Genomic DNA, 23,184 nt, shown 5'->3' on the forward strand with positions numbered 1-23,184 from the left:
CTTCTACACTCTCACTCCATTACCCACTACGCATGCTCTACATGATTATTCACACAGTTCATGGCAAGGATGACAAAACTGCCAATACAACCTTTATTAGTAGCATTAAACCTTTAATGTACTATTTAAATTGCTGGAAGTCAGCTTCGAAAAAATCCCACCCAAGTGACGAAACACTTCACTGTAAAAATACTTCCTACTTCTACTAGTCAATCTTAAAAATGCCAGTCTTTCCCAGAACCTGCCTCCCATTCCGCAGTCCTTCTTATCCCCAAGGCAAGAAACTCAAAGTTTATCTTTTGTACAGAGTCTAGACTTCATGATTTCAGTTCGAAGGGTAGAAACTTCAGGAAAACACAAAACTGGCAGAAAACAGGAAGCTGGAAAACTGTTTTTTTTTCCTCCACCTTCAACATGAACACCTACACGTAGTTTACACAGAGTTTGGACATCCTAGCTAGTTCTTGTTGATTTTTCAAGGCATTGCAGCAACTACTTCGGAGTCCACTTCTAGTATTCAAACGCTTTGCAGCTCACAGCTGCATGTACAATCAGATCCATCTGATTCATTCATCAGTCTGAAAAAACCCAGCACTTATTATGTGGTCATCTTAATGAGGGACTCATTCCAGAAAAGATGTAAAACATCAGATTCAAAACCCCACCCATCAGCGATTAGGCCACAGCCAAAGCATCACAAACTCTCCCTACAGGAGACTTCTGGGATACCCATAAGACAGCAGAAGCATCTGAAACTGAGGTGGGATCTCATGGATCTCATAAAGTTACAATGAAATTTACCATTTTAGTAAAAACACTCTTTATGAAGTGAGAATGCCTCCCTTGTAGAAAGGTAGAAATCATTTGCACAAACACAAAAATCATGTAGCTGGAGGTTTAACAGGTGTACAAAACAATCGGTGCAGAAGGGCAATGTTAACTCTGTGGTGGAGAAATATATGAAGCACAGGGATGAAGAAAAACGAGAGGGATGCCTCACCAAAGCAGACAATTTTGCCAGCATGCTGTTCGACTATCCCAACAGACACAGATGGGTCTAACCTGATTTTTCTGGAGCTGAGCATAACCCAGCTCAAGTCTGGAGCTATAGCGCTATTTGGTTTCTGCCACATGCATGGACATGGGCAGTTACACTTGGTAAGACCACACAACTCCCAGCCCAAAGTTGGACCACTTCCTCCAGCTCAGAGGATGGCAGAAAAAATGACTTAGTTTGTAGAGTGTACAAAGAGATGGTGAAATCATTTCTGCCAGGGCCAATTTCCACCCAGAGCCCAGGCTAAAGGGTGATCTGTTTGGTACATCTTGTGCTTCTACTATATGGACTTTGAGTTTGGTTTGTCGCTTACATGATGGGTTTTTTGCTTACATGTATTTTGACTGTGCCACAGAAGCAAAGTACAGATGCGTTCTGGAGCTACACAGGTTTCCATCTGGTGGGATGGGAGGAAAAACAGGAGACAATTGCCACTTGCATTAAAACTGTGCATCCCCTGCTCCTTCCCCTCATTGCTGCACAATCCAGGAGGCTGTGAGCCTACAGACATCAAACCCCCAAACCCCACATATGACCCCCAGAAGGGCATGTGTGTGTAAACATGGATGCTAGGCAAAGCCTCAAGACATTCTTAGCAGCTTCCTGAAATTATATTTTATCTAACTTGGCTTCAGACTACAATAAGGAGTAAAAAAAATTTAATTACCTACATCTGTGTTTCTTTCTTGTTTTAGCAAAAGTATTTTTCTGACATTAATTATAAACATGTAGGGAAAGACAGTCTAGCATTTGCAATGAAGTAGATATTCTTTTTAAGTTGTTGAGCTTGCCTAGTAAACCACCAGGAGTTCTATCCTACTCAGAAAACACTTAGAAATACGATCTACAAAGCTTGAAAGAACTCCCCAAAGGCATGTGTCTGTCGTATTTGGCTCTCCTATAACTTAGACACGAAGAAAAACCCAGCTCCACCTTATCCTTCTGGCCGTGAACGTATCCCTTTTCTGTCTTGAGGCGGCTGCCCAGGTTTAACCATGCCATTTTAATTTTCCTCACTTTCAAGGAAATGAAGCTTATTATTCCAGTTCTGTAGGTCTCGTATTAAACTAAACCAATAAATCCTACCCAATGCCATCCCGGCTTTAAGGACAAGGGGAGCTTTAACACGCACAGTAGTTTGAAGGCAGATCTAAAAATAGAGCCCATTTTGCCAGTTCATTAAGTAGCTCCGGGATCAAGTGACGGTGACATCTCAATTGATTTCAAAGGAAACTGCGCTATCAGGGACACACGGTCCTGGCACTGCACCAGGACGAACAACTGCCCTCGGAGTCCTCGCCTGGGCAAAGCTCCAGCGTGACCAGGTTCTTAATGAGGCGAGATGAGGAGCAGGATTATGACAGTCTGCATTGTTTAACCGCAAACAGCTTGGCAATTGCTGCCGATCTACAAAAATGAGTCGGCACACAGGGGATGATACAATTTAATAAGCAAACTGCTTTACTGCTGCCCTTGCAGAGCTCCTCAGCTGCTGCCTTTCCCATCTGCAAGCCCACCTGACTCCCCACGGCACAGCCTGGCTTGCTCTGCAGAGTGCTAGCTCCACACAGACAGTTCAACCTGGTAGTTTGGGAGTGAAACAGCGAGGATCAGACTGATAAGTTTGCAGCATGCCAAATTCAGCTCCACCTGCACTGGCACAGCAAGTCCATCAGCAAGACCACTGCCCTTCCTCAGAGCAGCAATGTGGAAGAGGAATGGCTGTGCCCCTGCACAAGCTCCATGGGGTAATTCCTCATCTTCTTTGGTCCTGATAGTTTTTCCTTAAGCAATACTATTCCAAACATTTAAACGTGAAACATCCCAACGCTGCTGTATGTGGGGCAACCATCAGGATGGACCCAACGGGTGTACATGAGGTGCCAGCACAGACCCTCCAGAGAAACACACAAAACACCCAATGGAAACCTGGCTTCACCTGCTTCCTGCACAAAGTCTTTCTTCCTAGCCTTTTGAGACTGTCTGATGCCTTAGAGCCCTTAACCTTTCCAGAAGTTTTTGAGATTTTCTTCCAAGATCTGTTATAATTCTAGCTGTTCTAGTTATTTGTGCAATTATTTATTGCTTTATGGGGCACAGCATGCTTTAAGCCTTAAATGTATCTCCTAGGTAGGGAACTCCACATGCCCCTTTGCCTTGCACAGAAAGTAAAATACCTTCACTTTTAAATTAGCTCTTTTTCAATTTAATTGAATCCATCTCCCAGATAAATTACAAACTGCAGCACTATAATTTACGAGAATTAACATTGCAAGTGATGCAGAGGACATGGATTTTCTAATCTTGGATGGCACCAACTTTTTCATGCCTTACTGTTCTGTTTTAGGACACGCACAAAGCCGCTCAGACCCTGGAAGGAGACTGATGAGCTGGGACACACTGCATCTGGTGCTGCAGCACCCAGGGGCATTTTTCCAAAACACGGGAGCTCCATTAACTCAGTCATGGGGCTCATGAGAAGTCCAATTTAATACTGGATTTAGTAATTTTTGGTGCAAGCTAGAGGACTCCCCTCTTGCAAAGGGCACTGCAACGCTGCTCCCCACTGTTGTGAGGGGAGAAAACCCCTCAAACGCAGAGAACCACGTTCAGCCACGGACAGAGGAAAAGAGTAGGAACATCACCTCCATGTCAGCACTAATTCAGGGCCTTAACTGGCACCTGAGAAAAACCCTGTGCCCTTTTTTTCCCACCAGAGGAAGGCTGACAGGGTGGAGAGCAGTTCTGCATGTTGCCCAAGGCAGGCTCCACCAGCAAGGCTTCAGGAGGGCTCAGGTTTGGGCTCTATAGTGAAACAAAGCACTAGCAGCTCCCCTGGGAATTACATGTGCTGGTATATCCCCTGGGAATTACACGTGCTGTACTTCCTCCTGCCTAGCCAAAGGGGATGGGAACCCAAGTCCTGCATTACTGAATTTTAAAGAAAGTGTTGGAGAACTCTTGGTCCATGTGCAGCAGGAGGTCAAGAAATTTGATAAACAGTCAAGAACTGGAGCTGCTCTAATTTCTGAATAGGTGGAAATGCCAAACAAACAAAACAAAAGCCTTTAAAGTGGTCTCTTAGAATGTCTAGTCTGCCACTTAACCAAATGCCTGTATTCAAAAGCCACCCTAAGCCTTCAGTGTAAAGCAGCAGTTGCTAGAAAGGGCATTACCATTCGTTTCAGGAAGCATAAACCCCCAACAGCTATTTTTATGGCTCTTCACAAAGTCCACAGAGTAGCCCCACACAAACCTGCACATGAAATATAACCTGGCATTCACCAGAACAAAGCCAGCAGCGATACCTGCCCATGCAGCCTCAGCAAACAGACTGGAAACTATGGCAGAGCTAAGCTACTCTCATCTTCCAGAACACTCTATTTATTTGGCACAAGACACTCCAAACTTCCTTCAATGTGTTTGATACCAAGAACCTCAGCGTGTTGACCACTGCCCAGAGGATACTCGCAGGTTCTTGATGTAGCAGGATCCCAGCTGTGCTGGCTTCAATGACTCACTGGTCAGGGCTGCAATTAAGTGAAGCAGATTTCACTTTCAGGTTTCCAATCAGTTGCTACAATTATCAATAATGTTTTGAAGAGAAAAAACTTTAAAAATATCATTTTAAATAGGAAGAAATGCAGGAAATGGCTAACGCAGCTAAGTTCTCCAAGAAACACATAGCACAGACAGCATATGCCTTGGAAACAGTAAGATGCTCCCAGCTAAACAGTTCCCAATCCTTTTTGGACCAGATTACTCTTCTTCTGCAATATATTATGATTTTCACTAGAAACAGCTTCTAAGCTAAAGGAAATCAAATGCACACAAACAGATCCCTGCTGTTCTCTTTTTTATGCTTTATCCTTTTTTCCCCTCAAACATCAAAAAGTAGGACACATCTCCATGCAATTTAGTCACTGTCCACGAGATGTCTCAATGTGCTGCAGAGAGGTCCCAGAAGACTGGTCCTGGTAAACAGTGAAACCCTAAAGGATTCCTTGATTCTGTGACACCCATGGAACTCAAGTCATGTGCAAGTTCATTCAGCTCGTCTGTTACTTTCTTTAATAAACACTCAGTTCGTGGCTTAGCACAAATCTGGAGCCTTTGCATCACGACAAACAATAAATTGCTTATCTTTTTTTTTTCTTTTTTTCTTCAACAACAACCTTTCTACTCACAGAGAAGGACAAAGCAAGCAATAATCAGTCCTCCAAATAAACAACTCTCCTGAGAATAAAGAAAAACCTTCCTAACAACAACATCAACCCACAGCTGCAGAGTGTGTTCCCATGACACAGCTCATGGGAGTTTGCATTTCAGCTCCAAATCCACACTTTATACCACCCTAAGTACACAGGAGGATATAGAATACGCAACCATTAAGTGTCTTCCATACCTGTATCAAGGATCTGAAGCCTCATGCATTATACAGGCTGCATGTATTCAAGGCCAGCACATCTCAAAGGAGTTTTACCCAAGCCCAACCAAGACTGGACCATGTACACGCTCAAGAATTTGCAGATGTGATGATGTGACATTCACACTAAGTCTCAAATCCTAGAGCTTTTATCATCCTTCTGCTAATGTATGTGAACCGCATGGCTGTGACAGTATCTCTCTTGTTCCAGTGCCATGAGGGTGTTATTTTTAGCTTGTTAAAGGCAGTTCATCTCCTTCAAAACTGGGCAGTTATCCAAACAGCCAAAGGAGAGACAGGCTGTACTGTATCTGTTGCTTTATGGGAAAAACCCTCATTCACAAAAACAAAGACCATGCAGAACCTGTACTGTAGATAAACTTGTGTTTCTATTGCTCTGCTGACTCAGCTTTCAAACATATCACACAGGAAGAGCAAAAATTATAACTGGGCATTGTCTATGCTGATATTTATGGACAAGTTAAAAAGGTTATCTTCCACTAGCCCAAGCAACAAGAGATATTTCACATTTTGTAGACTGCATCACATCTACAAAGAAACCTGGAGAGTAATAGCCCCTGGGTGAAACAGTTTTCTCTGGTCTTGCCTTTAAGATGGAGGCAGTAGAAAGTGGTCCTAAAGGGCTGGGAACCAGGCACAGGGAAGGATGAGAGTGCTCTGAGGACCTCCCTCCTGACATGAAGAACACATTCATGTTAATGTCTCCTTGACAGGTGAATGTCAGGATGCGCAAAAAGCAGTAATTCAGTGACATTGTGCCCCTGGGGGCCTTTCAGCACCCATCCTCCTCCCCAAACTCATGCAATGTGTGCCAACACCTTTCCCCAGCCCTGACCAGTGTCACACCACCACCATCAGCCCATTACTGAACAACTCCTCCTCAAAAAGACAAATTGCAATTGCTTATTTTAATATGATAGGGCTTCTGGAAACAACACACACCCTGTGAACCAGATTTGGTCCCCAAATATTTTGTCATTTTCCCTTGCCCAAATTCCTAACTATACTTACTTTGAAAACTCACATCTGGAGCCACTGTAGGACCCAGCATGTCTATGCAGCTACAGCATGAGTGAAGGGCAACAGCTCTGAGCCATGCCAAGGTGCAGCTGGACTCTGACCCTTCCAGCACATGCCAGGATCTGGAAACCAGATCACCAGCCCTCACCAATGAAGAGCAAGAGGGTTACTGAACCCTTCCCCAGGACAAGGGCTGGCCACATCTGAGCCCCACACCAGGTTCTTCAATTTCTCTCCCTCTCCCCTACCCCAAGTAAAGCATTTCATTGCAAAGCAAATTTCTTTCTTGAAAGAGTAAAAGCCCTTTCTTGCTTTTTTCCCAGCCATGCAGTGCTTTTTGAGGAGTGAGCTGTGTTTCTGCAGGCTCTATTGAGACTGCAGTGCCCTAATGGGAACAAACACTCCAGTCCTCCAAGTAACGAGGGCCCCTCCCCACGCTCTGCACACATTTAATTGTTGAGTTATGCTTCCTGTTCCTTCTCAATGCTAATGCTTTCTCTGAAATTCTCTCCCAGTGTTTCCAGAAGAACTTTTGACCCCAAGACTGTTTTTAAACTTATGGCATTGTTATCCTTGTCTTTATTATGCTTGCATGGCTACAGGTAATTATGTATGGATTCCCTGGTAAGACAGAAAGGCTCAAGGCAGAAAATAACTGGTCAGTTCTACAGCTCAGAAAAAAAAAATAAATGGAGAGGGAGGGGAGTTAAACAAATGCATTTCTTCCTATTCAACAAACAGGTTTACTTATATGCTTTCAGCTACATGTCTAGCAAAAAAAAAAAAAAAAAAAGAGTTTTGGCAGGGATCAGGTAACGCAGATCACGCAAGAAACCTTAACAGGAGACATCCTGTTTCTGTTACTGGTAGGAGGATGACAACCTTGCTGGGTCACGGCCATCTCCGCATGCAACGTGCTGACAGCTGATGTGAAGGTAACACATCACACGCTTCAGGTCAACTCAAAATGATTAAACATGAGTAAAAAGGGCCTGACACCCCACAGCAGAGGATCACGCAGCTGAGGGTGCTGCCAGAGGCTGTGTCCCCAGGCCTTCCTTGCATGGCCAGCTTGGGCATGGGGAAGCAAACTGTGTCCCTTCCCAGCTCCCCCTCAACAGGTAGGGATAATAATGATCTCCTTTCCCAAACAGGAAATTTCTCTTTTGTCCAATTCTATTCTACATGGAATAGACTCGGCTCAGGGTCTATGCCTCCAGCATCGCGAATGGTAAATACCGAGGGAAGAGCACATGATTTAAGTGCAGATGAACAGTCCCCAGCCTTCCATCCCTGTCTCCAGCAACCACGGATCCAAACCTCCCAAGGCAGATGCCCTCTTCTTATATTTAGTAGCTTTCAAGGATTTCAAGCCATTAATGTGAAGCTGGACATTTAAAAAATACTAAGACCATCATATATTGAACAACACAGCACTACCAGAAAGAGATGCAAATAACTTTTGGAGCAACTAAGAACAGCACGTGCTTCTGTTCAGGGATCAAAAATGCTCCAAATTCACCAGGCACTTTGCAAATTCTTAGCAGATGAGCTTTCTCTTTAGAGTTCATTTCCCAGGTTGCTCCATCAGCCAGCAATAAAGTGACAGATTCAATTTCAAGAACAGAAATACTAGTAAAAGTGAATTAGAATTAAAAATAAATCATCCAAGGCAAATACTATCATATTATCCTATTTCACTTGGACATAAATAATGATATTTTAAAATAGCAAGGTCAACTGCACACAGCAAAATATGGATCGGGGTGGAGGAGTTTAAAATCCCCCAAGTGCCTCAGTACCATTTAGGACAACGTGACTCTCTGGCCCAGTATTTTGTGTCTGAAGTTAAGGAATATTTTGGCCCAACCACCTCTGAAAGAAATGCGCTTAAAGGATATTAATGTAACCTTTTTCTGCCTGGCAGCACAAGTTTTATTAAAGTTAGAACTTTAAGGGTCATTTCATGTTAAACAGGGCTTTACATAAGGAGACTGTAAAAACAGAGCTTCAATTAAATTGTATTATGAAATTTTTATTAATGAAACTTAACAAGTGGACTTTCAAGTAAGACTAAAAGCAATATTTCTCCTAAATTACAGTTTTCAAGTGTCATTAGACCCTTCTGCTGTGTCCTGGGGAAACTGACTAGCTCAGACTCCATTTCCCTTCTGGAAACACTGGAGCAGAACTTCAAGACTTTTAAAAACTTGCTCACAGGGAAAATTTCAACCTTTAGCCACTAGAAAAGATAATTTCAATATTTTTTATTGTTTTTTCATAGAATTGTAGGGTAAGCCAGGTTGGAAGGGACCTCTGGGGTGTCCCTGGTCCAGGCTCCATCTCAAAACAGATTCAACTTAGATCAGGTTCCTCAGAACCTGGTCCAGCTGAGTTTTAAGTAACTACAAGTATGAAGATTTGAATACATACCTCATTTCAAGTGTTTGTTTTTTTTCTGCCTGGTTCAGCCTTTAAGCAACCAGGTGCTAAAGCATTACAGCAAGGCTATACAGTCCATCAGGTCTGTAAATTACAGTTCTGAATTCTCAGCAATGAACTATATTCACAGAGAAGTTAATGAAAGAATACCCTGGACAACCCTAAGAGCTCCTGCAAGTTTTGAAGTATCTTCTTTACTTGCTTAAGAATTAGATATATACTGTTCTGGTCAGAAAAGGGACAGTGAAGCTTCAGCTGACAATAAATCACTCTGAATTACTCACTGTTACATAACCACCCAGCACCTGACAGCATCCCTTTGGAGTCCTTACAAAGCCCCACAGAGTAAACAAGAAAATCCATTAATCTCTTGTCAGAGGTGAGGAAGATAACTCCTGGCCAGAGCTGGGTGGAGAATCAGCTTCAAATCTAAGACATCTGATTCTTAAACTCAGACTACAGCCTCAGTTACCTGGTCCAGTCCTTCAGTACCACCCACCCTGGAAGTCTAATACAATTACATTTGCATTGATCAAAAATAGTCCAGCTTAATTCCTGCTTTAATCATCAGTCACGCTGTCATCCCTTATCTACAGCATAAATATAATGAAATATATATGAGAGAGAGAGAAGACATGTGAATATCATCAGGAGCGTGGGAGCAGCAAAGAACAGTGATTTCCAAAGCAATTTCGCAATAATCTATGTGACTATACATATATTTTAAAATATAAAATCATGTGACGCTTTGAGTTCATACTGGCCTTGAAATCAGCTTCTAAGCTTTGCTACGAAAATCCCCACCATCTTGCCAGGTGGAAAAAAGTCTTGTGAATTTTATCTTTTCCATACATTCACCTTCCTCTGTCCTGCCTGGTGGCATGCAGGATTTGCACAGCCCAGCTCAGCTCAGGCTGTGATCTGATGAGAATGGATCAGGACGAGGGTAGAGCTAAGAGGTCTACACTGTACGGGGTGCCCAGCCCAGGCTGCACAGAGCCCCTCTGCACTCTGAGGCTGAGATAGCAGTTACAAGGGGAATGCAAAGACACCCTGTGCTTCAGATCAGAAAAGTAACGATTTCATCTGCGGATCAAGGAGAAACAGAAGAGGTTCTGAGAGTCACCAATAACTTGTTACATCCCTCTAAATTACACCCTTTCATTAAAAAAAATAAATAATAGAAATAGAGGAAAGAAAAAGAAAAAAATCTTGCTGCTACTCTCCTAATGTGTTTATTGTACCCAGATTTCTGTGATTCCTCCTCCATATCCCAGTGGTTTATTATGAAAGCACACAGCTATTGCCATCAGGCATGAGAGTGCCAGATAGGCAGGCAAATCCAGCTGGCTCTGAGTTAAGCTACCACCACAGCCAGCTGCAGTGGCACTGGGATGGACATCGGGGAAGGCTCCAAACTCGCGTCGGTGCCGAAGGGCTCTGGGATGCTCACGTAGCTGTGTCTTCACAGTCATGTGCACCCCAGCTACCTTGAGCTTCCCTGAGCATTATGTTAATCTGGAAAGGAAACACTAAAAAAAGCTGTCACTGTCCACCAGGCAGAGCCTTGCTGAAAAGACAGGAGCAAACCAAGTGACAAATAATTCCTAGCATGTGCTGAAAGAGTCGCTGGAACGCCAGGGAGCTGCATCCTGAAGCCACACATAATTAGGTTTTGACAAAAACTGATTTTTATTTTGAAGTGTTGCTGAGCCACAGCCTGATGAAAAAATTACCAGTATTTGAACCATGGCTTGTAGAAGAATTTGAAGTATTTTGATAGTCAAAAGAATGCTTAGGTTCCCACTCAAGTTAGCACACAAACACTACACCATCATCACTGCTAAGCATCCCCTGATTATTTGTTTTTCCCTTCCTCCCCCCAAAAAGGTACCCTGGCACACAGACGAGAAGATAGTGTAGAAATAACAAAACTTGTCAGAGTAAAGAGACGTGTGAGAGTGAGAACTGTTATAAACATTGACTCAAGGTATGTCAGAGATGACAGGCAGGTAGGAAGTGAACACCAGCATCAGCTTGACTACAGTGCAAGACTCATCCTGGGGAGCAGCCTTTTGCTCAGAAACAGGCAAGTGTAATAATATAAAATCAAAACAAATCACCAAACCAGTATCATATCTGAGCCATTCAAAGGTTTAGGATATTTATTACAACTGAAGCAGAAGAAAGAAGGGGAAAAAAAAAGACAAGAAGAGAAAATTATAAATAGATACAAGCTTCAAGTGAATCCACCTGCTTTCATTTGCTGGAAAATCAGTCTGCAAGCTCTTTAGATTAGAAACATCACTTTATTCTTTGTCTGTACAATACAAGAGAGGCCTAGAAGACCAATGAAGTTTCAGAGAGCTGTTACATTACAAATAAATAACAATAACCCACTTAATCTCTTCTTAATACAGCCCTGAAGGGAATGCAAGTGAGATTATCAACTGGCAGCATTTATTCAGCAGAACTTCAGTTACGGTTCACAGCCAGGACTTCCTATCCCTCCACTGAAAACTGTCTGTTGGCTTCAACAAAGCAAATACAAACTTCAAGAGTTGGATCATAAACTGTTAAAGAGGTTTAGTTACAAAAGAAGGGGAAAGAAGAGCGTGTAAGTGCGTAAGCACTGCGAGAGACTTTGCATCAGATCCAACAAAAGCAGTGGAAGTCGGTGGAAAACAATCCAAGGGTAGAGAGAAAAACAAAACCGTGATTGCGACATAGGCTGGAGGACACTGGAGCTCCTGCTCCCTGTGCTGCTGCCTTGGTGCAGCACAGTGGCACAGATGGCAGGTGCTGTGGCAGCTGCCATCCCCATTGCAGCTTCTCACCCACATCCCATGCAAAGAAGGGCTTTGGCCCCATCCCCAGGACCTGCTCCGTGTCAGGCTGTAGAAGAATGTGACAGATGCAAAGAGGCATCAGAGGAGAGAGTGAAAACTTCACACCAAAACCACACTTACAGCGACCGGTTTTTCAGAAGACACATTCACTCCTTTCACATCTTCTTCTTCTGGCTCTTCGTTTTCCTTATTGTCAGTGCAAGAGACAGAGTCTTGGACTGAGCAAGTGCTAAGCAAGTCTGGCAAACTGGTAGATGGACACTTCAGAAAATCCCCTTCAGAAGATTCCTACCCGAGAGACAACAAAATATGTTACATCGCATGCAGAAAAAACACCAGTGTCACAGTAAAACCATTTCACCTGCCCAGTGTGAGCTCCCTGGTAATCCTCCCCTTGTTACACACTTCCATGTGCTCAGACTTTAAAGGCCCGGTTATAAAAAGCAGTCCCAGTTTTAAAGTGCATATATAATAAACATGGGCCAGTACATGTTTAAAAAATTTAGATTTCATAAAGGAGAATTGAAAATAAATACTTCTCCAGCAGCCTGCTCCTCCTCACTTTGGGTTTATTAAACATTACTGCGAGGAGACAGAGTTTACAGACCTCATTACTCATTTCATTGCCTCCCAAATCACACCCTGCGCTCCTGCTCCCTCCCTGTGGATGTTCCCTTCACACATTTATTTACCTACACACATAAGAATAATACACTGATAACACTGCTCAGGAGAACACAATGAAAACTGAACCACCAATCCTCTACCAACTCAGTCCTGATGCTTCAGGATCTGTTTCCAGTCTTTGGCATATTTTCTGGCAGGCAAACACATGCATCAGCTGAAAGCAGTGGCCAGACAGACTCTCATTTTATTGCTTTCAGAACAAATTCTATGTTCCTGAGCACTCACCAGGCCAAAAGGCAAGGCTGCATTCCTATACCAACAAATAAGGTCCCAAAGGAGCTGCTAGGGAACACTTCACCCATTTACACCTTTTCTGAGGCTGCCTGAGACATGGCACAGGGTGATTCCCCACTGCTTGCCTTTCCAAGTCCTTCTTCCAGGGACATGAAAACTGCCCAAGTGCACAGAGCACAGGACAAACAGATTCACAGCCTGACCAGGAACATGAAGTTTTATACCATGAGCTTATTCATGATGAGGTCATCATGCGAACAAGCTTTTAAGCTGAAGGAGAAATCTATGCAGTCTACTGCCTTGTATTTTGACAAAGTCCAATTGTCTAAAAGAAACAAAAAATGTAGCTACTTCATGTCAAAGTGTGTTGTTTCCAGAATAAACACTGGTAGGGTTAATACCAAGCTGTAATCCTACAGAAGATATTCAATGAACTTCACTGTCTTCAATGAACTGAAATATTAGAGAAGTTACAGGCTCTTCACTTTCAGTATGGAAGAATAGAGCCTCTTCTTGAAAAATATGAGCATAAAGCATCCCAGGAAGCCAATGAGAATCCAGACACTAAAGCCACAGAGGCATGCATTGGGATGGCTGAGGAAACTGAAAGGTGAAGCTAAGAAAAAATATAAAAATACTGACACAGTGGCTTGCTGACATCCTGGAAATGCAGGTAAAGGAGTGGTCCATTTGGACCAAGATGTTCCTGCCAGGTCCTCAAGGCAGGTCCTTATTTGAGACCCCTGGGCGCTTTCAGGAGCCCACTGGTCATCCACCAAACACCTGCAGCAACCCAAGTTGGGGGGGCAGTGGGATGTGATCCACAGAGAAGAGCAAATAGGGATTGGCAGGATTTTCTTAAACAAAAGACAAAATACTATTTAATATCCCCTCAACCTCTTCTGCGATCAAAGCAGAACGAAGAGCCTAACTGATAAATGAGTTCCACTCTCATTTCCCTGAAATTTCATGCTCCTTTATCTGTAAGAGCTCCACTCCACACTATTAACAAGGACAAAATAAGGAACTCGAGCCAAGAGATTATCATCAAGAGACCTCAGGCACACACACAGGACAGAGATGAGAGGTACAGAGGCTACGCAGAAGAGGCTGAGAACAGCCTGCTTTATTTAGCGTGTATTTTAAGAAAATGGTTTTGGTCAAAACTTAGGTAACGTCTTGCTGTACATTAAATTTAGCGGAGCAAATGTGCACATGTGATTGCCTATCAAAAATATGCCCTTTTCACGAAGCACTGGCACAAACATTTGCAGATGCACATTTGTGAGAGCACCTGGGAGAGGTCTGTACCTTGCTAGAGACCACCAGCTGCACCAGGCCAGCGGCCGAGCGGAGGAGAGCCACGGCCTCCTGGTGGGACAGCCCCACCAGCGACTGCCCGTTGATCATGAGGAGCTCATCACCAGCCATCAGCCTGCCATCCCTGCAGAAACAGAGCGGGAACATGGAGCTGCAGGGTGGTCCTCCCCCAGTGCCGGCGCCGGTGGCACATGGTGGGACGTGGAGGCATGGACAACACGTGATCTCACTGACACTAAGCTAGCATTGTGTGTTGTTCTCCAAAAAAAAGGGCTCAGAAAGGTAACCCCAGGAAACCACTGTTACAGCCAGAGCCATCTCACCCTCTTGGCAGGGTTGAGATTCCCCCAAGTCTTCTCCGTGACCCAATGGAGTTGGTCAGGGAGCAGCAGCTCCATCTCCACTCCGTCAGGGAACAGGGCCAGGATTGGAAGTGAGCACCCTGAGATGCACAACCCATGCTCTCACACATTGCCGATTCCATGGGAAAGACCCATCTTCCAAAAAGGGACTTGGGCAAAAAGCCCTACAAGCCATCAGGCTCCTTGGTTTTCACTCAATCACTAAGGAACTGTTTGATCTGTCTACAGTTTGGACTAAACATGCTAGAAGAAGCTTCAGTGATCAAACACAAAAATAATTTTTTAATGCTAAAAATGCCATGTTCTCACCCTCACACATGGGAAGGGCAAAACGCTCACACTTGCCTCATGAACCTGGCTAACATGGATAGTCCATGGCTACTCCATCACACCCACTCCCATGAAGGTACCACCATCACCTCACCTGTGTGCGGAGCCGCCTTCCTCCACGTGGGTGACGATGATGCTGTGAGGGGACCGCTTTGACCCTCTGCCTCCCGTTATCTGGATTCCCAGCCCGTCCGTCCCCTTCAGGATGTGCATCTTCCATATGCGGCAACCTTCTCGCTGAGAGAAAATGTGCAGAGAGTCCTTGAATTTGGATTTGGACACCAAGAGAGGGCTGGGAGGCTACAGGAGGGAGCTATTTAGCACCGTGCTGCCCATCACCGCACACCTGTATAGCTCAAGTTATACGGGTGTTTTTGCCGAGCTTTGCTACATTAGCCGCAGTCCAAGCGAAGGAGGCAGAAAGGAGGAGGCAGCACAGAGCAGGGTCAACACGTAGAGGTTTCCTTGCAGGGATGTTTGCAGCTTTTCTGAGCCACACAGAGGTGCTGCTCTCAATGCCCTGGTCCTTCCCGAAGCAACCGGTGGCCTCAAACCCCTTCGCCAAAACTCAAGGATGAGCCGTGCAGGGCTGCAGAGGAGCAAGACGTGGTCCAAGGGGGACCTTGAACACCAGGTAGCACAGCTGCTGTTGCAGCAGGGACCAGACTGGCGTCACACAGCAGCGTTTCCCTCTCCGGAGGGGTTTGCAGGATTTGAGACACAGGAAAGAAAACACCGGCTTCAAATTATCAGCTGCCAATCAAATATTTCTTACTGGGCAGCTGTTGTACAGATTGTAAATAACAAATTTACCCACTGCAGAGAATAATTTTCAGTATAACCAAGGTAATAAGCAATGTTCAGGACACCTTTATTCGTTTTGGTTATTTTTAATTATTATAAATATGTATCCAAAAAGTGGTTTACAAACTCCAGAGCAATACAAAATGCAAAACACAAACTAGTTCCCAGGAGTTCTATTGGCAGGATTGGGCACAAGGAAACACAAGTGTGACAGATAGCAGAAGAGCAAAAAAAGGAAAGAGAAAAACAAGCAAGCAAGACGTAAGGCAATTGGCAAGACTCTCTCAGAGAGAGGAAGAACCAGGATTACAGAATTATGAAAAACCCTTGGAAGTTTTCAAGCTTGCAAGACAGCAAAATGTACAATTTAGAGGCAATTTTTAAGCCATGTGTTGTAGTCACCAGGCACCAGGTCACCTATTTCTGACTGGGTGTGTTATGCACACAAGTAACGCTCCCGCAGTACGCAAACGCCCAAGTAGCAAAGATGATTAAAATTTCATGGCAAACTGTGAAGAGCATGCACAAATTGCTGCTTGTTTCTGAGAAGGAGAACTGCTAAATATAACAGCAAACCCAAGGGTTGTGGCAGCAACCTGCAAATTTTAGGCCAATGTTGTTTATCAGAGCCTTTATTAAATGAGGAAAATGTGAGGGTTTTGGGTTTTTTTTTCACCTAATCACCGAAACTTCTAAATGCAGTATGAGTTTTTCAGATACTGGAACAAAGTGAAAATTATCAATATTAACATTACTAAATGGAATGTTAACATGAATATTAATATTAATCTATCATAGCCTTTGAATCACAGGCAGGAGAAACAGAAAAAACCAACCAGGTTTCTTAAGAGGTTACCAAAAAGTTTGAGCCTGAAAACACATACACCTGTGGGTAATTTGTTAACTTGAAAGCCTTGAACATGGGCAATATCCTAACAAGGTTTAACTGGGATCTTCAACGCTTGACAAAAGGCCAGTCTCCTGCTGAATAACAGGACATGTCAGGACAGAGGATACTTTAAAATAAATTAGAGTGATACATGAGACACCGTGTTAAATGCAGGGGCAAGAGTCAACTATATTTATCTGCTTTAAAAACAGAACTGAGCTACAGCATGAAAATGCTCCAGAGATATTTTATTGCTACGAAGTACCTTGCACCAATAATGAAGACACTACAACAGAGAAATACAATCCCTCTGCCTCCCCCAGCCAAGCTCAGGCTGAAATGATGACCATCTATTCTCCTCACAAGATGCCACTTTGAATGTCCTGTTGTTAAACCCAGTTTGGAAGCAGGTCTTTCAATAAAATTTAACAATGCAATCATAAAATTATCTTTAATGATCTGCAAAAGCTTTTTGGAATGCGAGTTACACCAAGGCCCACTATGTGCAGCGCCTGGCTTGCACTCCTCAGCACTCTTCACTGTCACAAATTTTATTACATGAAAAAAAAATCCCAAATTTACCCTTAACTGGCACACTCAAATATTCATTTACATAGCACTTAACAACAAACTGGTGCTCTTGTGCAAGCACCGCCTTGTTCCCCTTGAACACCCACTAAAATCAAAAGCACTTGAAAGTAAAACACTACTCAGTCTGAACATGGACAGAAGAACACATCCACAATAAAAACATCTGACATGTACCCAAACGTGTATTTCTTTCACTCATTTTCGAATGCCACTGTCACCAGCTCCTGCGAAAGAAAAGGTTGTCCCTTGAGTCCCCGCCGGTCAACTGCAGGCATTTCACTGGGAATAAACAACTTGGCATCACTGGAAATCAGAAACCCTCACTGTTCTTTCCCTTTTCCTCATAAAACATTCATAACTCTTCATTTAACCACACGCTGCAAAGCAAACACCCCCCACCAATACACATGTACCTCTGAGGGACGTCACTCCAAGATTTTGAAAGCTAAGTATTAAAGAGCAGATTGCCAGCCTTTGCTTGAGGTCTCTGGAGAAAGGGGGTGTCCATCAGAACCCCCTTTCCCTCCCCAGGAAGCCGCACAGAGGAGCACAGGATACTTCACAGCTGGATAAAAATGCTGCTGCTTTGAATGTGCATCTTATATGAGTTCATCACAGGAAAGCCTTAATAGTAAAGCTCTGTGCCAATTCCAAGGACTTGTAAATGCATTTAAATTACACTTAAAACCAGTTTTGTTAAGTTACTGGAGATTCCCAGGTTCAACAACACAAGGCCTAAATGCTTTAAAAAAGAAGAAAAGGAAAAAAAAAGTAGCGATGCATGTGTTTAATTTTGAAAATTTTTTGAACTATCATATTTTCAAACTTTCCTTCATAAACAAGAAGACTACAAGCTCACTTAGTCTTTAAATGAAAGCTAGGATTTTGGTGCATTCACTCCACTCCAGAGACTTACAATACCCAAAGGAAACACCAAGTGTAGCTAGATTTGGCAGTTTGCAGGTATGATGTCACTGCCCTTGGAGCCTTCACAATCCCTGCCCAGAGGACGAGTTTAACTGCTGACCAGTCTCCTTTGATCAGCTGCACAATTCTGATTGCTGCTTGGCTGCTGTCAGTTCCATATTTCTATTAACATCTGAATTTTCCCATCCTCTCAGAATAATTCTCACAGCTTCATTTATAAATGACTCAGAATAACATTCCCCCCAGCTTTGTTCACCAGTGACACAAAAAATATGCACACGTGCACCCACAGCCCTTGGTGCAAAAACACTTCATGCACAAAGCACAGATGTGCTGATGCCAGTCCAGCCAGGTATCTCAAACTCCAGACATCCTCACCAAGGACAGAGAGCGAGGCACTACCAGCTCCTGCTGCAGCCAGGGAACAGGCAATATCCAGTCCTGGTCACTCTTAAGGAGACTTAAACTATATCCCTCTAACCAAAAGCAGATCATAAGCACAGCAGCAGCAGCATTTGAGAAAGAGCTCACTACATATCATGGAATGAATACTTGTATATGACAATCCAGAAAATTTCATTCACCTGAGATTTGGCCAAGATGGACACTCAGAAAGACACCCATGTGTGCTACAAGTGTGTCAAAGGAATAAGAAGCGAGAATGCCCCTTTAGAGTTCCCCAGCTCCTGAGAGTAAATGTTAATTCTGCTCAGATCCACCCCACTGACTTTGCTTGTAATCCCAGAGCAGAAGCAGACCTGTCTACATGGAGAGACTGTGGATTCCTCCCAACCAAGGATTTCACGGGCACGATGAACACACATATGTCAAAGTTGGCCTCAGAGCAGGAGATGAGATTTGGTCATCCCTTGAAATCCCTTCCAGACCTGCATTTTTTGACTTCCCTCACACAACAACGAGAAACACAAATGGTCAAGTCAGGCTGCAGCTGGGCTAATGGCTCATTTTTGTTCTCTGCAGTTACATCACTTTTAGGTGACTCAACTTTCCTCCCAACTTGGCTCTTTCAAGCAGGCAGCCCTTTGGACCAGATTTTTCCACTTGAAACTGATCAACTTCAAAGAGCCTAAGTTACAAATAATTAAAACATTTTTTTTTTAAAGACAGCATAAATATTCTATTTGGATTAATTGCGGGGGGGGGGGGGGAAACAACCAAAAACAAAGGGTCATCTTATGTAACTGACTGCAAGTGAGAATAGAGAATACAGCTGGCAGCTTCTAGTGGGTCCCTGCAGGCCATTTCTCTCCACGGTGAAGCCATTGTACATCAGGCAGCCTCTGTTCAGAGCGAGCCTACATCTGGAATAAACTAGCGTGCTGCAGATCAGAAAGCGAGCGCACTGCCAGCGCGACGTGGGGAAGCTCGCCTTCTGCCTGCTCCGGGTGCATACCATCAAACGCTCCATTTCATAAGCACATCATTAATAAAACAAAAAGGAACGTTTTTCCTCCAAGTTGTTGAGGAAAATAAATAAATAAGCGAATGAAAGACGCCAGAGCCGTTCTCCCCCAACACTGCTCCTTCTCTAGCTAATTGCAGGGGAGTTTAAAGGGGGTTGACTGATTTTGACTGTGCCGTGTTCAAGAAGCTGCAAATCTATATATACAAAAGAAAAAATTGCTTTGAAATCTTTTATTAAAGACAAGCTTGGCAGGAGCAAGGTGTAAACAAATGGAAAACAGAAACGCGGTAAGTAGTTAAAAAGCCAGACAGTAAAATGGAAAATGTAAAATAGTTGTCTCTGAAAAAGCACTTTCTGTCACAGCAGCAATTCAGACGAACCTGAAGTAAACATGTAACAATTTTAAAATAAAAACAGAGATAAGCCCTGATCAGAATAGCAATAACCATGTACTGAGTCTGTACTCACACACTGACTGACTGTCACGGACCCAAATGCAGCCCGCAGGATGTCTCCCTCCCTCCACATTTCAACGCGGATTTTTACTGTCTGTCTGCAGGGACCAGTTCCCTCTTTCAGACTTCACAGGGTTTCTCATTAGGAGCAGCAGAAGCAAACAGTGAGATCTTACTCACAAGCCACGAAGCTGCTTTGGAAACGTGACACTTAAGAGAAAGTCCTAAGTTCCATGCATTACAAAAAATTACTTCAATAGGCTTCACAGCAGCTGGCAGCCAACGTGCTGATCACACACAGCTGAAAACCAGCACAAAATCCCCCAAACAGAAACACACAACATTCAGACCAGTAGCACAGCATCCTTCTCTCCATCAAGAGGGAGAACACTCCGATGGCCATACTAGCACATACCACTCGCCAGCATCCTTCACTAATGTGGGATAAATTAAAAGCACTACTCCCAGCTGCCTGCCCCATCTTGGGCCACATCATGCCTCCTCCCACTATCCCTACTCCCTAGCAGGCAGGTGGGAAAGACAGATCGGTAGCTGGGGAATTAACTTGCATGATCACATACCAGGTGAGCAGCTTGAATGCGTCAGTCTCAAGATACAGTCAAAAGCCATCACTCTTCACATCATAGATATTAATGTGAATGACTCAGTACCAAAAAAAATCATGCCAAAATCTGATTTTTGCAGATTCTTAACAGGGCAATTATTTCATTAGTGGATAATGAGTATATTTTTCGTCTGAACTTAGCCAGGTTATTTTTAAGGCTGATCTGACAGCAGGACTCCTGCTTTCATCTACTACACTCGGTTGTGTTTTCATTGTTGCACAAGCAATCTAAACAACTCCAAGATAAATCAAAAGCAGGGTGGGGGCAGGGGGAGGGGGAATCTAAATTCCTTTATCAATAAATTATTCCAAGACAGGAGTTTTTTGTCCATCCCTACTGCTTATGAAAGTTTCTTAGCACTGAACCACTGAAGCCTTTGGCTTCTGCCTCTGGATGATGCAAGCCATACAGTGGGTGTCTCCTACACCACTTAAAATACGGGGGAAAACACCAAACCAAAGCAGCCCTTAATACGAATTACACTTCATTGAGGATATGAACTTTCCATGTCCTCAAACTAAGTAGGAGCCAGGAGCACAGACACAACTGTGATTGCTTTCAAGTGTCCACTCCTGATCTCACAAGTCCCCTTGTTTGGACAAACAGCCGCCAGATACTTGGCATCCTTTCACTGAAATGTGAGTACTTTCCCCATGAAAAGAGAAGTGTCCTAGGGGATGAAGCCTGGGGAACAGTCAAAAGCAAAAACATACCCTCCCCCAAACACAAACACGTAATTAAAATACACAAAACAGCCATCGAAACAGAGTGGATGAAAATTCCGTGACTTAAAGCAGACTGTCCCCCAGGGATCCATCTCCCGAGACAGACTGCATGTTGACATCATTTCCTTGGCAAGGGCTTTTAAACATTTTATCAACCAATGCAAGCACCTGAACTATACCATCACCCCTTACAAAAATCTGCGGGAGTCATTTGTCATCCTGAGCCATCACCATCTGGATTGCACCTCTCTGAGCTGCTCCACTCCTGCCTTCAACTGAACCTTTATTGCGAGATCAGACGAACGGTTTCTCAGCTGTCTCCGACCCTGGAGGGTTTCAGTCTGGCAACTGCCCCTGGGAAGCTTAGGCTTTTAAGGGTTACAAGTGTTTGCACGCCCTCGAGTACCTTACCCAGTCTCTTTCTCTTGCTGGGCTATTGGGAATGACTGGTTGGTTAGTCTGAAGTTTCTCAGAAAACACTCTTGCAGCTTGCAGTAGATTAAAGCCCAGCCTAGAGTAGGTCACGACACTCCAGTCCCAGCTAAAGAGGTGTTACTTGTGGTGACTGGTATTACATCTGTCAGCAACAGGAATCTTTTGGGTTTGCTCAGTGCTTTCAGCACCCTGCCTCAAAAATTAAGTGTATGTAGCTTTATAATTCCAACTAAAAGCCTGAAACATTACAGCACCTAAGCAAACAGCATGCTCTATTTTTAGGCACGTCCACTTGGGTTTCAAGCATTCACACTTAATGACTAAAACATAAAATGGTGCGAACTTACATTTCAGCCAAAGCTAGCCATTTGCATTCCAGTTGTGGGTTTGCTGTATCTTTAATACAACACACAAATTAAAAAAAAAACCTGACCTACTTTCTGTGTAGGTGGGAAGCGCTTTTCGTACTGGTGCTCTCACCTATGGTTGGTGATAGCTGAGTATGGCTGAGACCTCCTGCAACACAACCTGTGCTGCCTTTGGCAATAGCTCATTTCCAAGAGTGAGGACCTCGCTTAAAGGCAACACATTAAAACTAACACATTACAACTTATCCATCACCAAACTATCTCTACATCCAACCCTCCATCACACCCTCGAAAAATTCACTACAAAAACAGGATAAAAGGACAGATTGCTACTCAAAATTAAAGCATACAGCTACCACAGCTGTAGCTATCACTTAAATCACAGCAAAGGCAGGTAGAACCTTAAGTCAGTTGAAAAAAATTGGCAGCAGGTGACTTAACCCCAGAAAGTTGTGACGATTGTTGTTACGGCAAGGTGGAACATAACTGGCAGCAAAAAATATTAACTGTAATTTCACTACAAGCTACATCAAAGCACTTCCTAAAACCCCAAGCAAAAGGAAGGCCAAGTTTTGTCAGTGCTGTACAGCTACAATTAAAAGACAGTCCTTGTCCCTAAGAGAGTTTACAACCCAAAACAGGCAAAGAAAAGGGAAGGTATGCTTATCACAGTGCGCATTAAAACTTCAAGACAGTTGATAGCCCCAGGATTCATGTTAATGAAAGTTGGAAGAAAACACAACAGATAAAAAGATGTTAAGAATAGAATCAGATTCTGAGGAAGGCCTTTGCATGACTAAAAGTGTCTACATTAACACCTCAAACCAGTGTTATTTATGTCTAAAAAAGGCATCATATAAGAGTCCAGTAAAAGCCTTGATGAAACAGTAATTACTGCTTAGGTTGCCAAAAAAAAAAAATTGATGTAAAGCAACTTAGCTTCAGTAGCTTCACTGGAGTACCTTGCTTACAGCAAGTTTTTCATTTTGGTACAGCAAAAGGATGAGAATTTTTTTTTTCCCATCAAGTTTAACAAAATAGTAAAATGCTTAAAGCTATTGTATTATTTCAAGCCTCATGTTTTGATTCCTGTAATATCCTATTAGCCTTCCTCTTCTGCTTGGCAAGATAAGGAGCATTTTCCATTAACCAAAACTCAAGGTAAGGCTGGCATTTACCAACACTAATTG

The 23,184-nt window shown here is 43.5% G+C and overlaps 1 protein-coding gene across 7 annotated transcripts in view; it reads right to left on the reverse strand.

Moving 5' to 3' along the window:
- PDZD2 (PDZ domain containing 2) overlaps positions 1-23,184 on the reverse strand; it is a 204,380-nt gene that overhangs the window by 41,092 nt on the left and 140,104 nt on the right. For 6 of the 7 annotated variants that reach the window (XM_027709481.1, XM_027709477.1, XM_027709480.1 and 3 more), the window contains 3 exons: positions 14,843-14,985; positions 14,048-14,180; positions 11,936-12,103 (listed from right to left, as the gene is read on the reverse strand). The exons of the other annotated variant lie outside the window; for it this stretch is intronic. In XM_027709481.1, coding sequence (XP_027565282.1) covers positions 11,936-12,103; positions 14,048-14,180; positions 14,843-14,985 — 444 coding nt within the window. The remainder of the gene's footprint in view (positions 1-11,935; positions 12,104-14,047; positions 14,181-14,842; positions 14,986-23,184) is intronic. 7 annotated transcript variants of the gene reach the window in all.

This window comes from Neopelma chrysocephalum, unplaced genomic scaffold (genome assembly GCF_003984885.1).
Source record: "Neopelma chrysocephalum unplaced genomic scaffold, ASM398488v2 Primary Assembly neopelma1_96780, whole genome shotgun sequence".
NCBI lineage: Eukaryota > Metazoa > Chordata > Aves > Passeriformes > Pipridae > Neopelma > Neopelma chrysocephalum.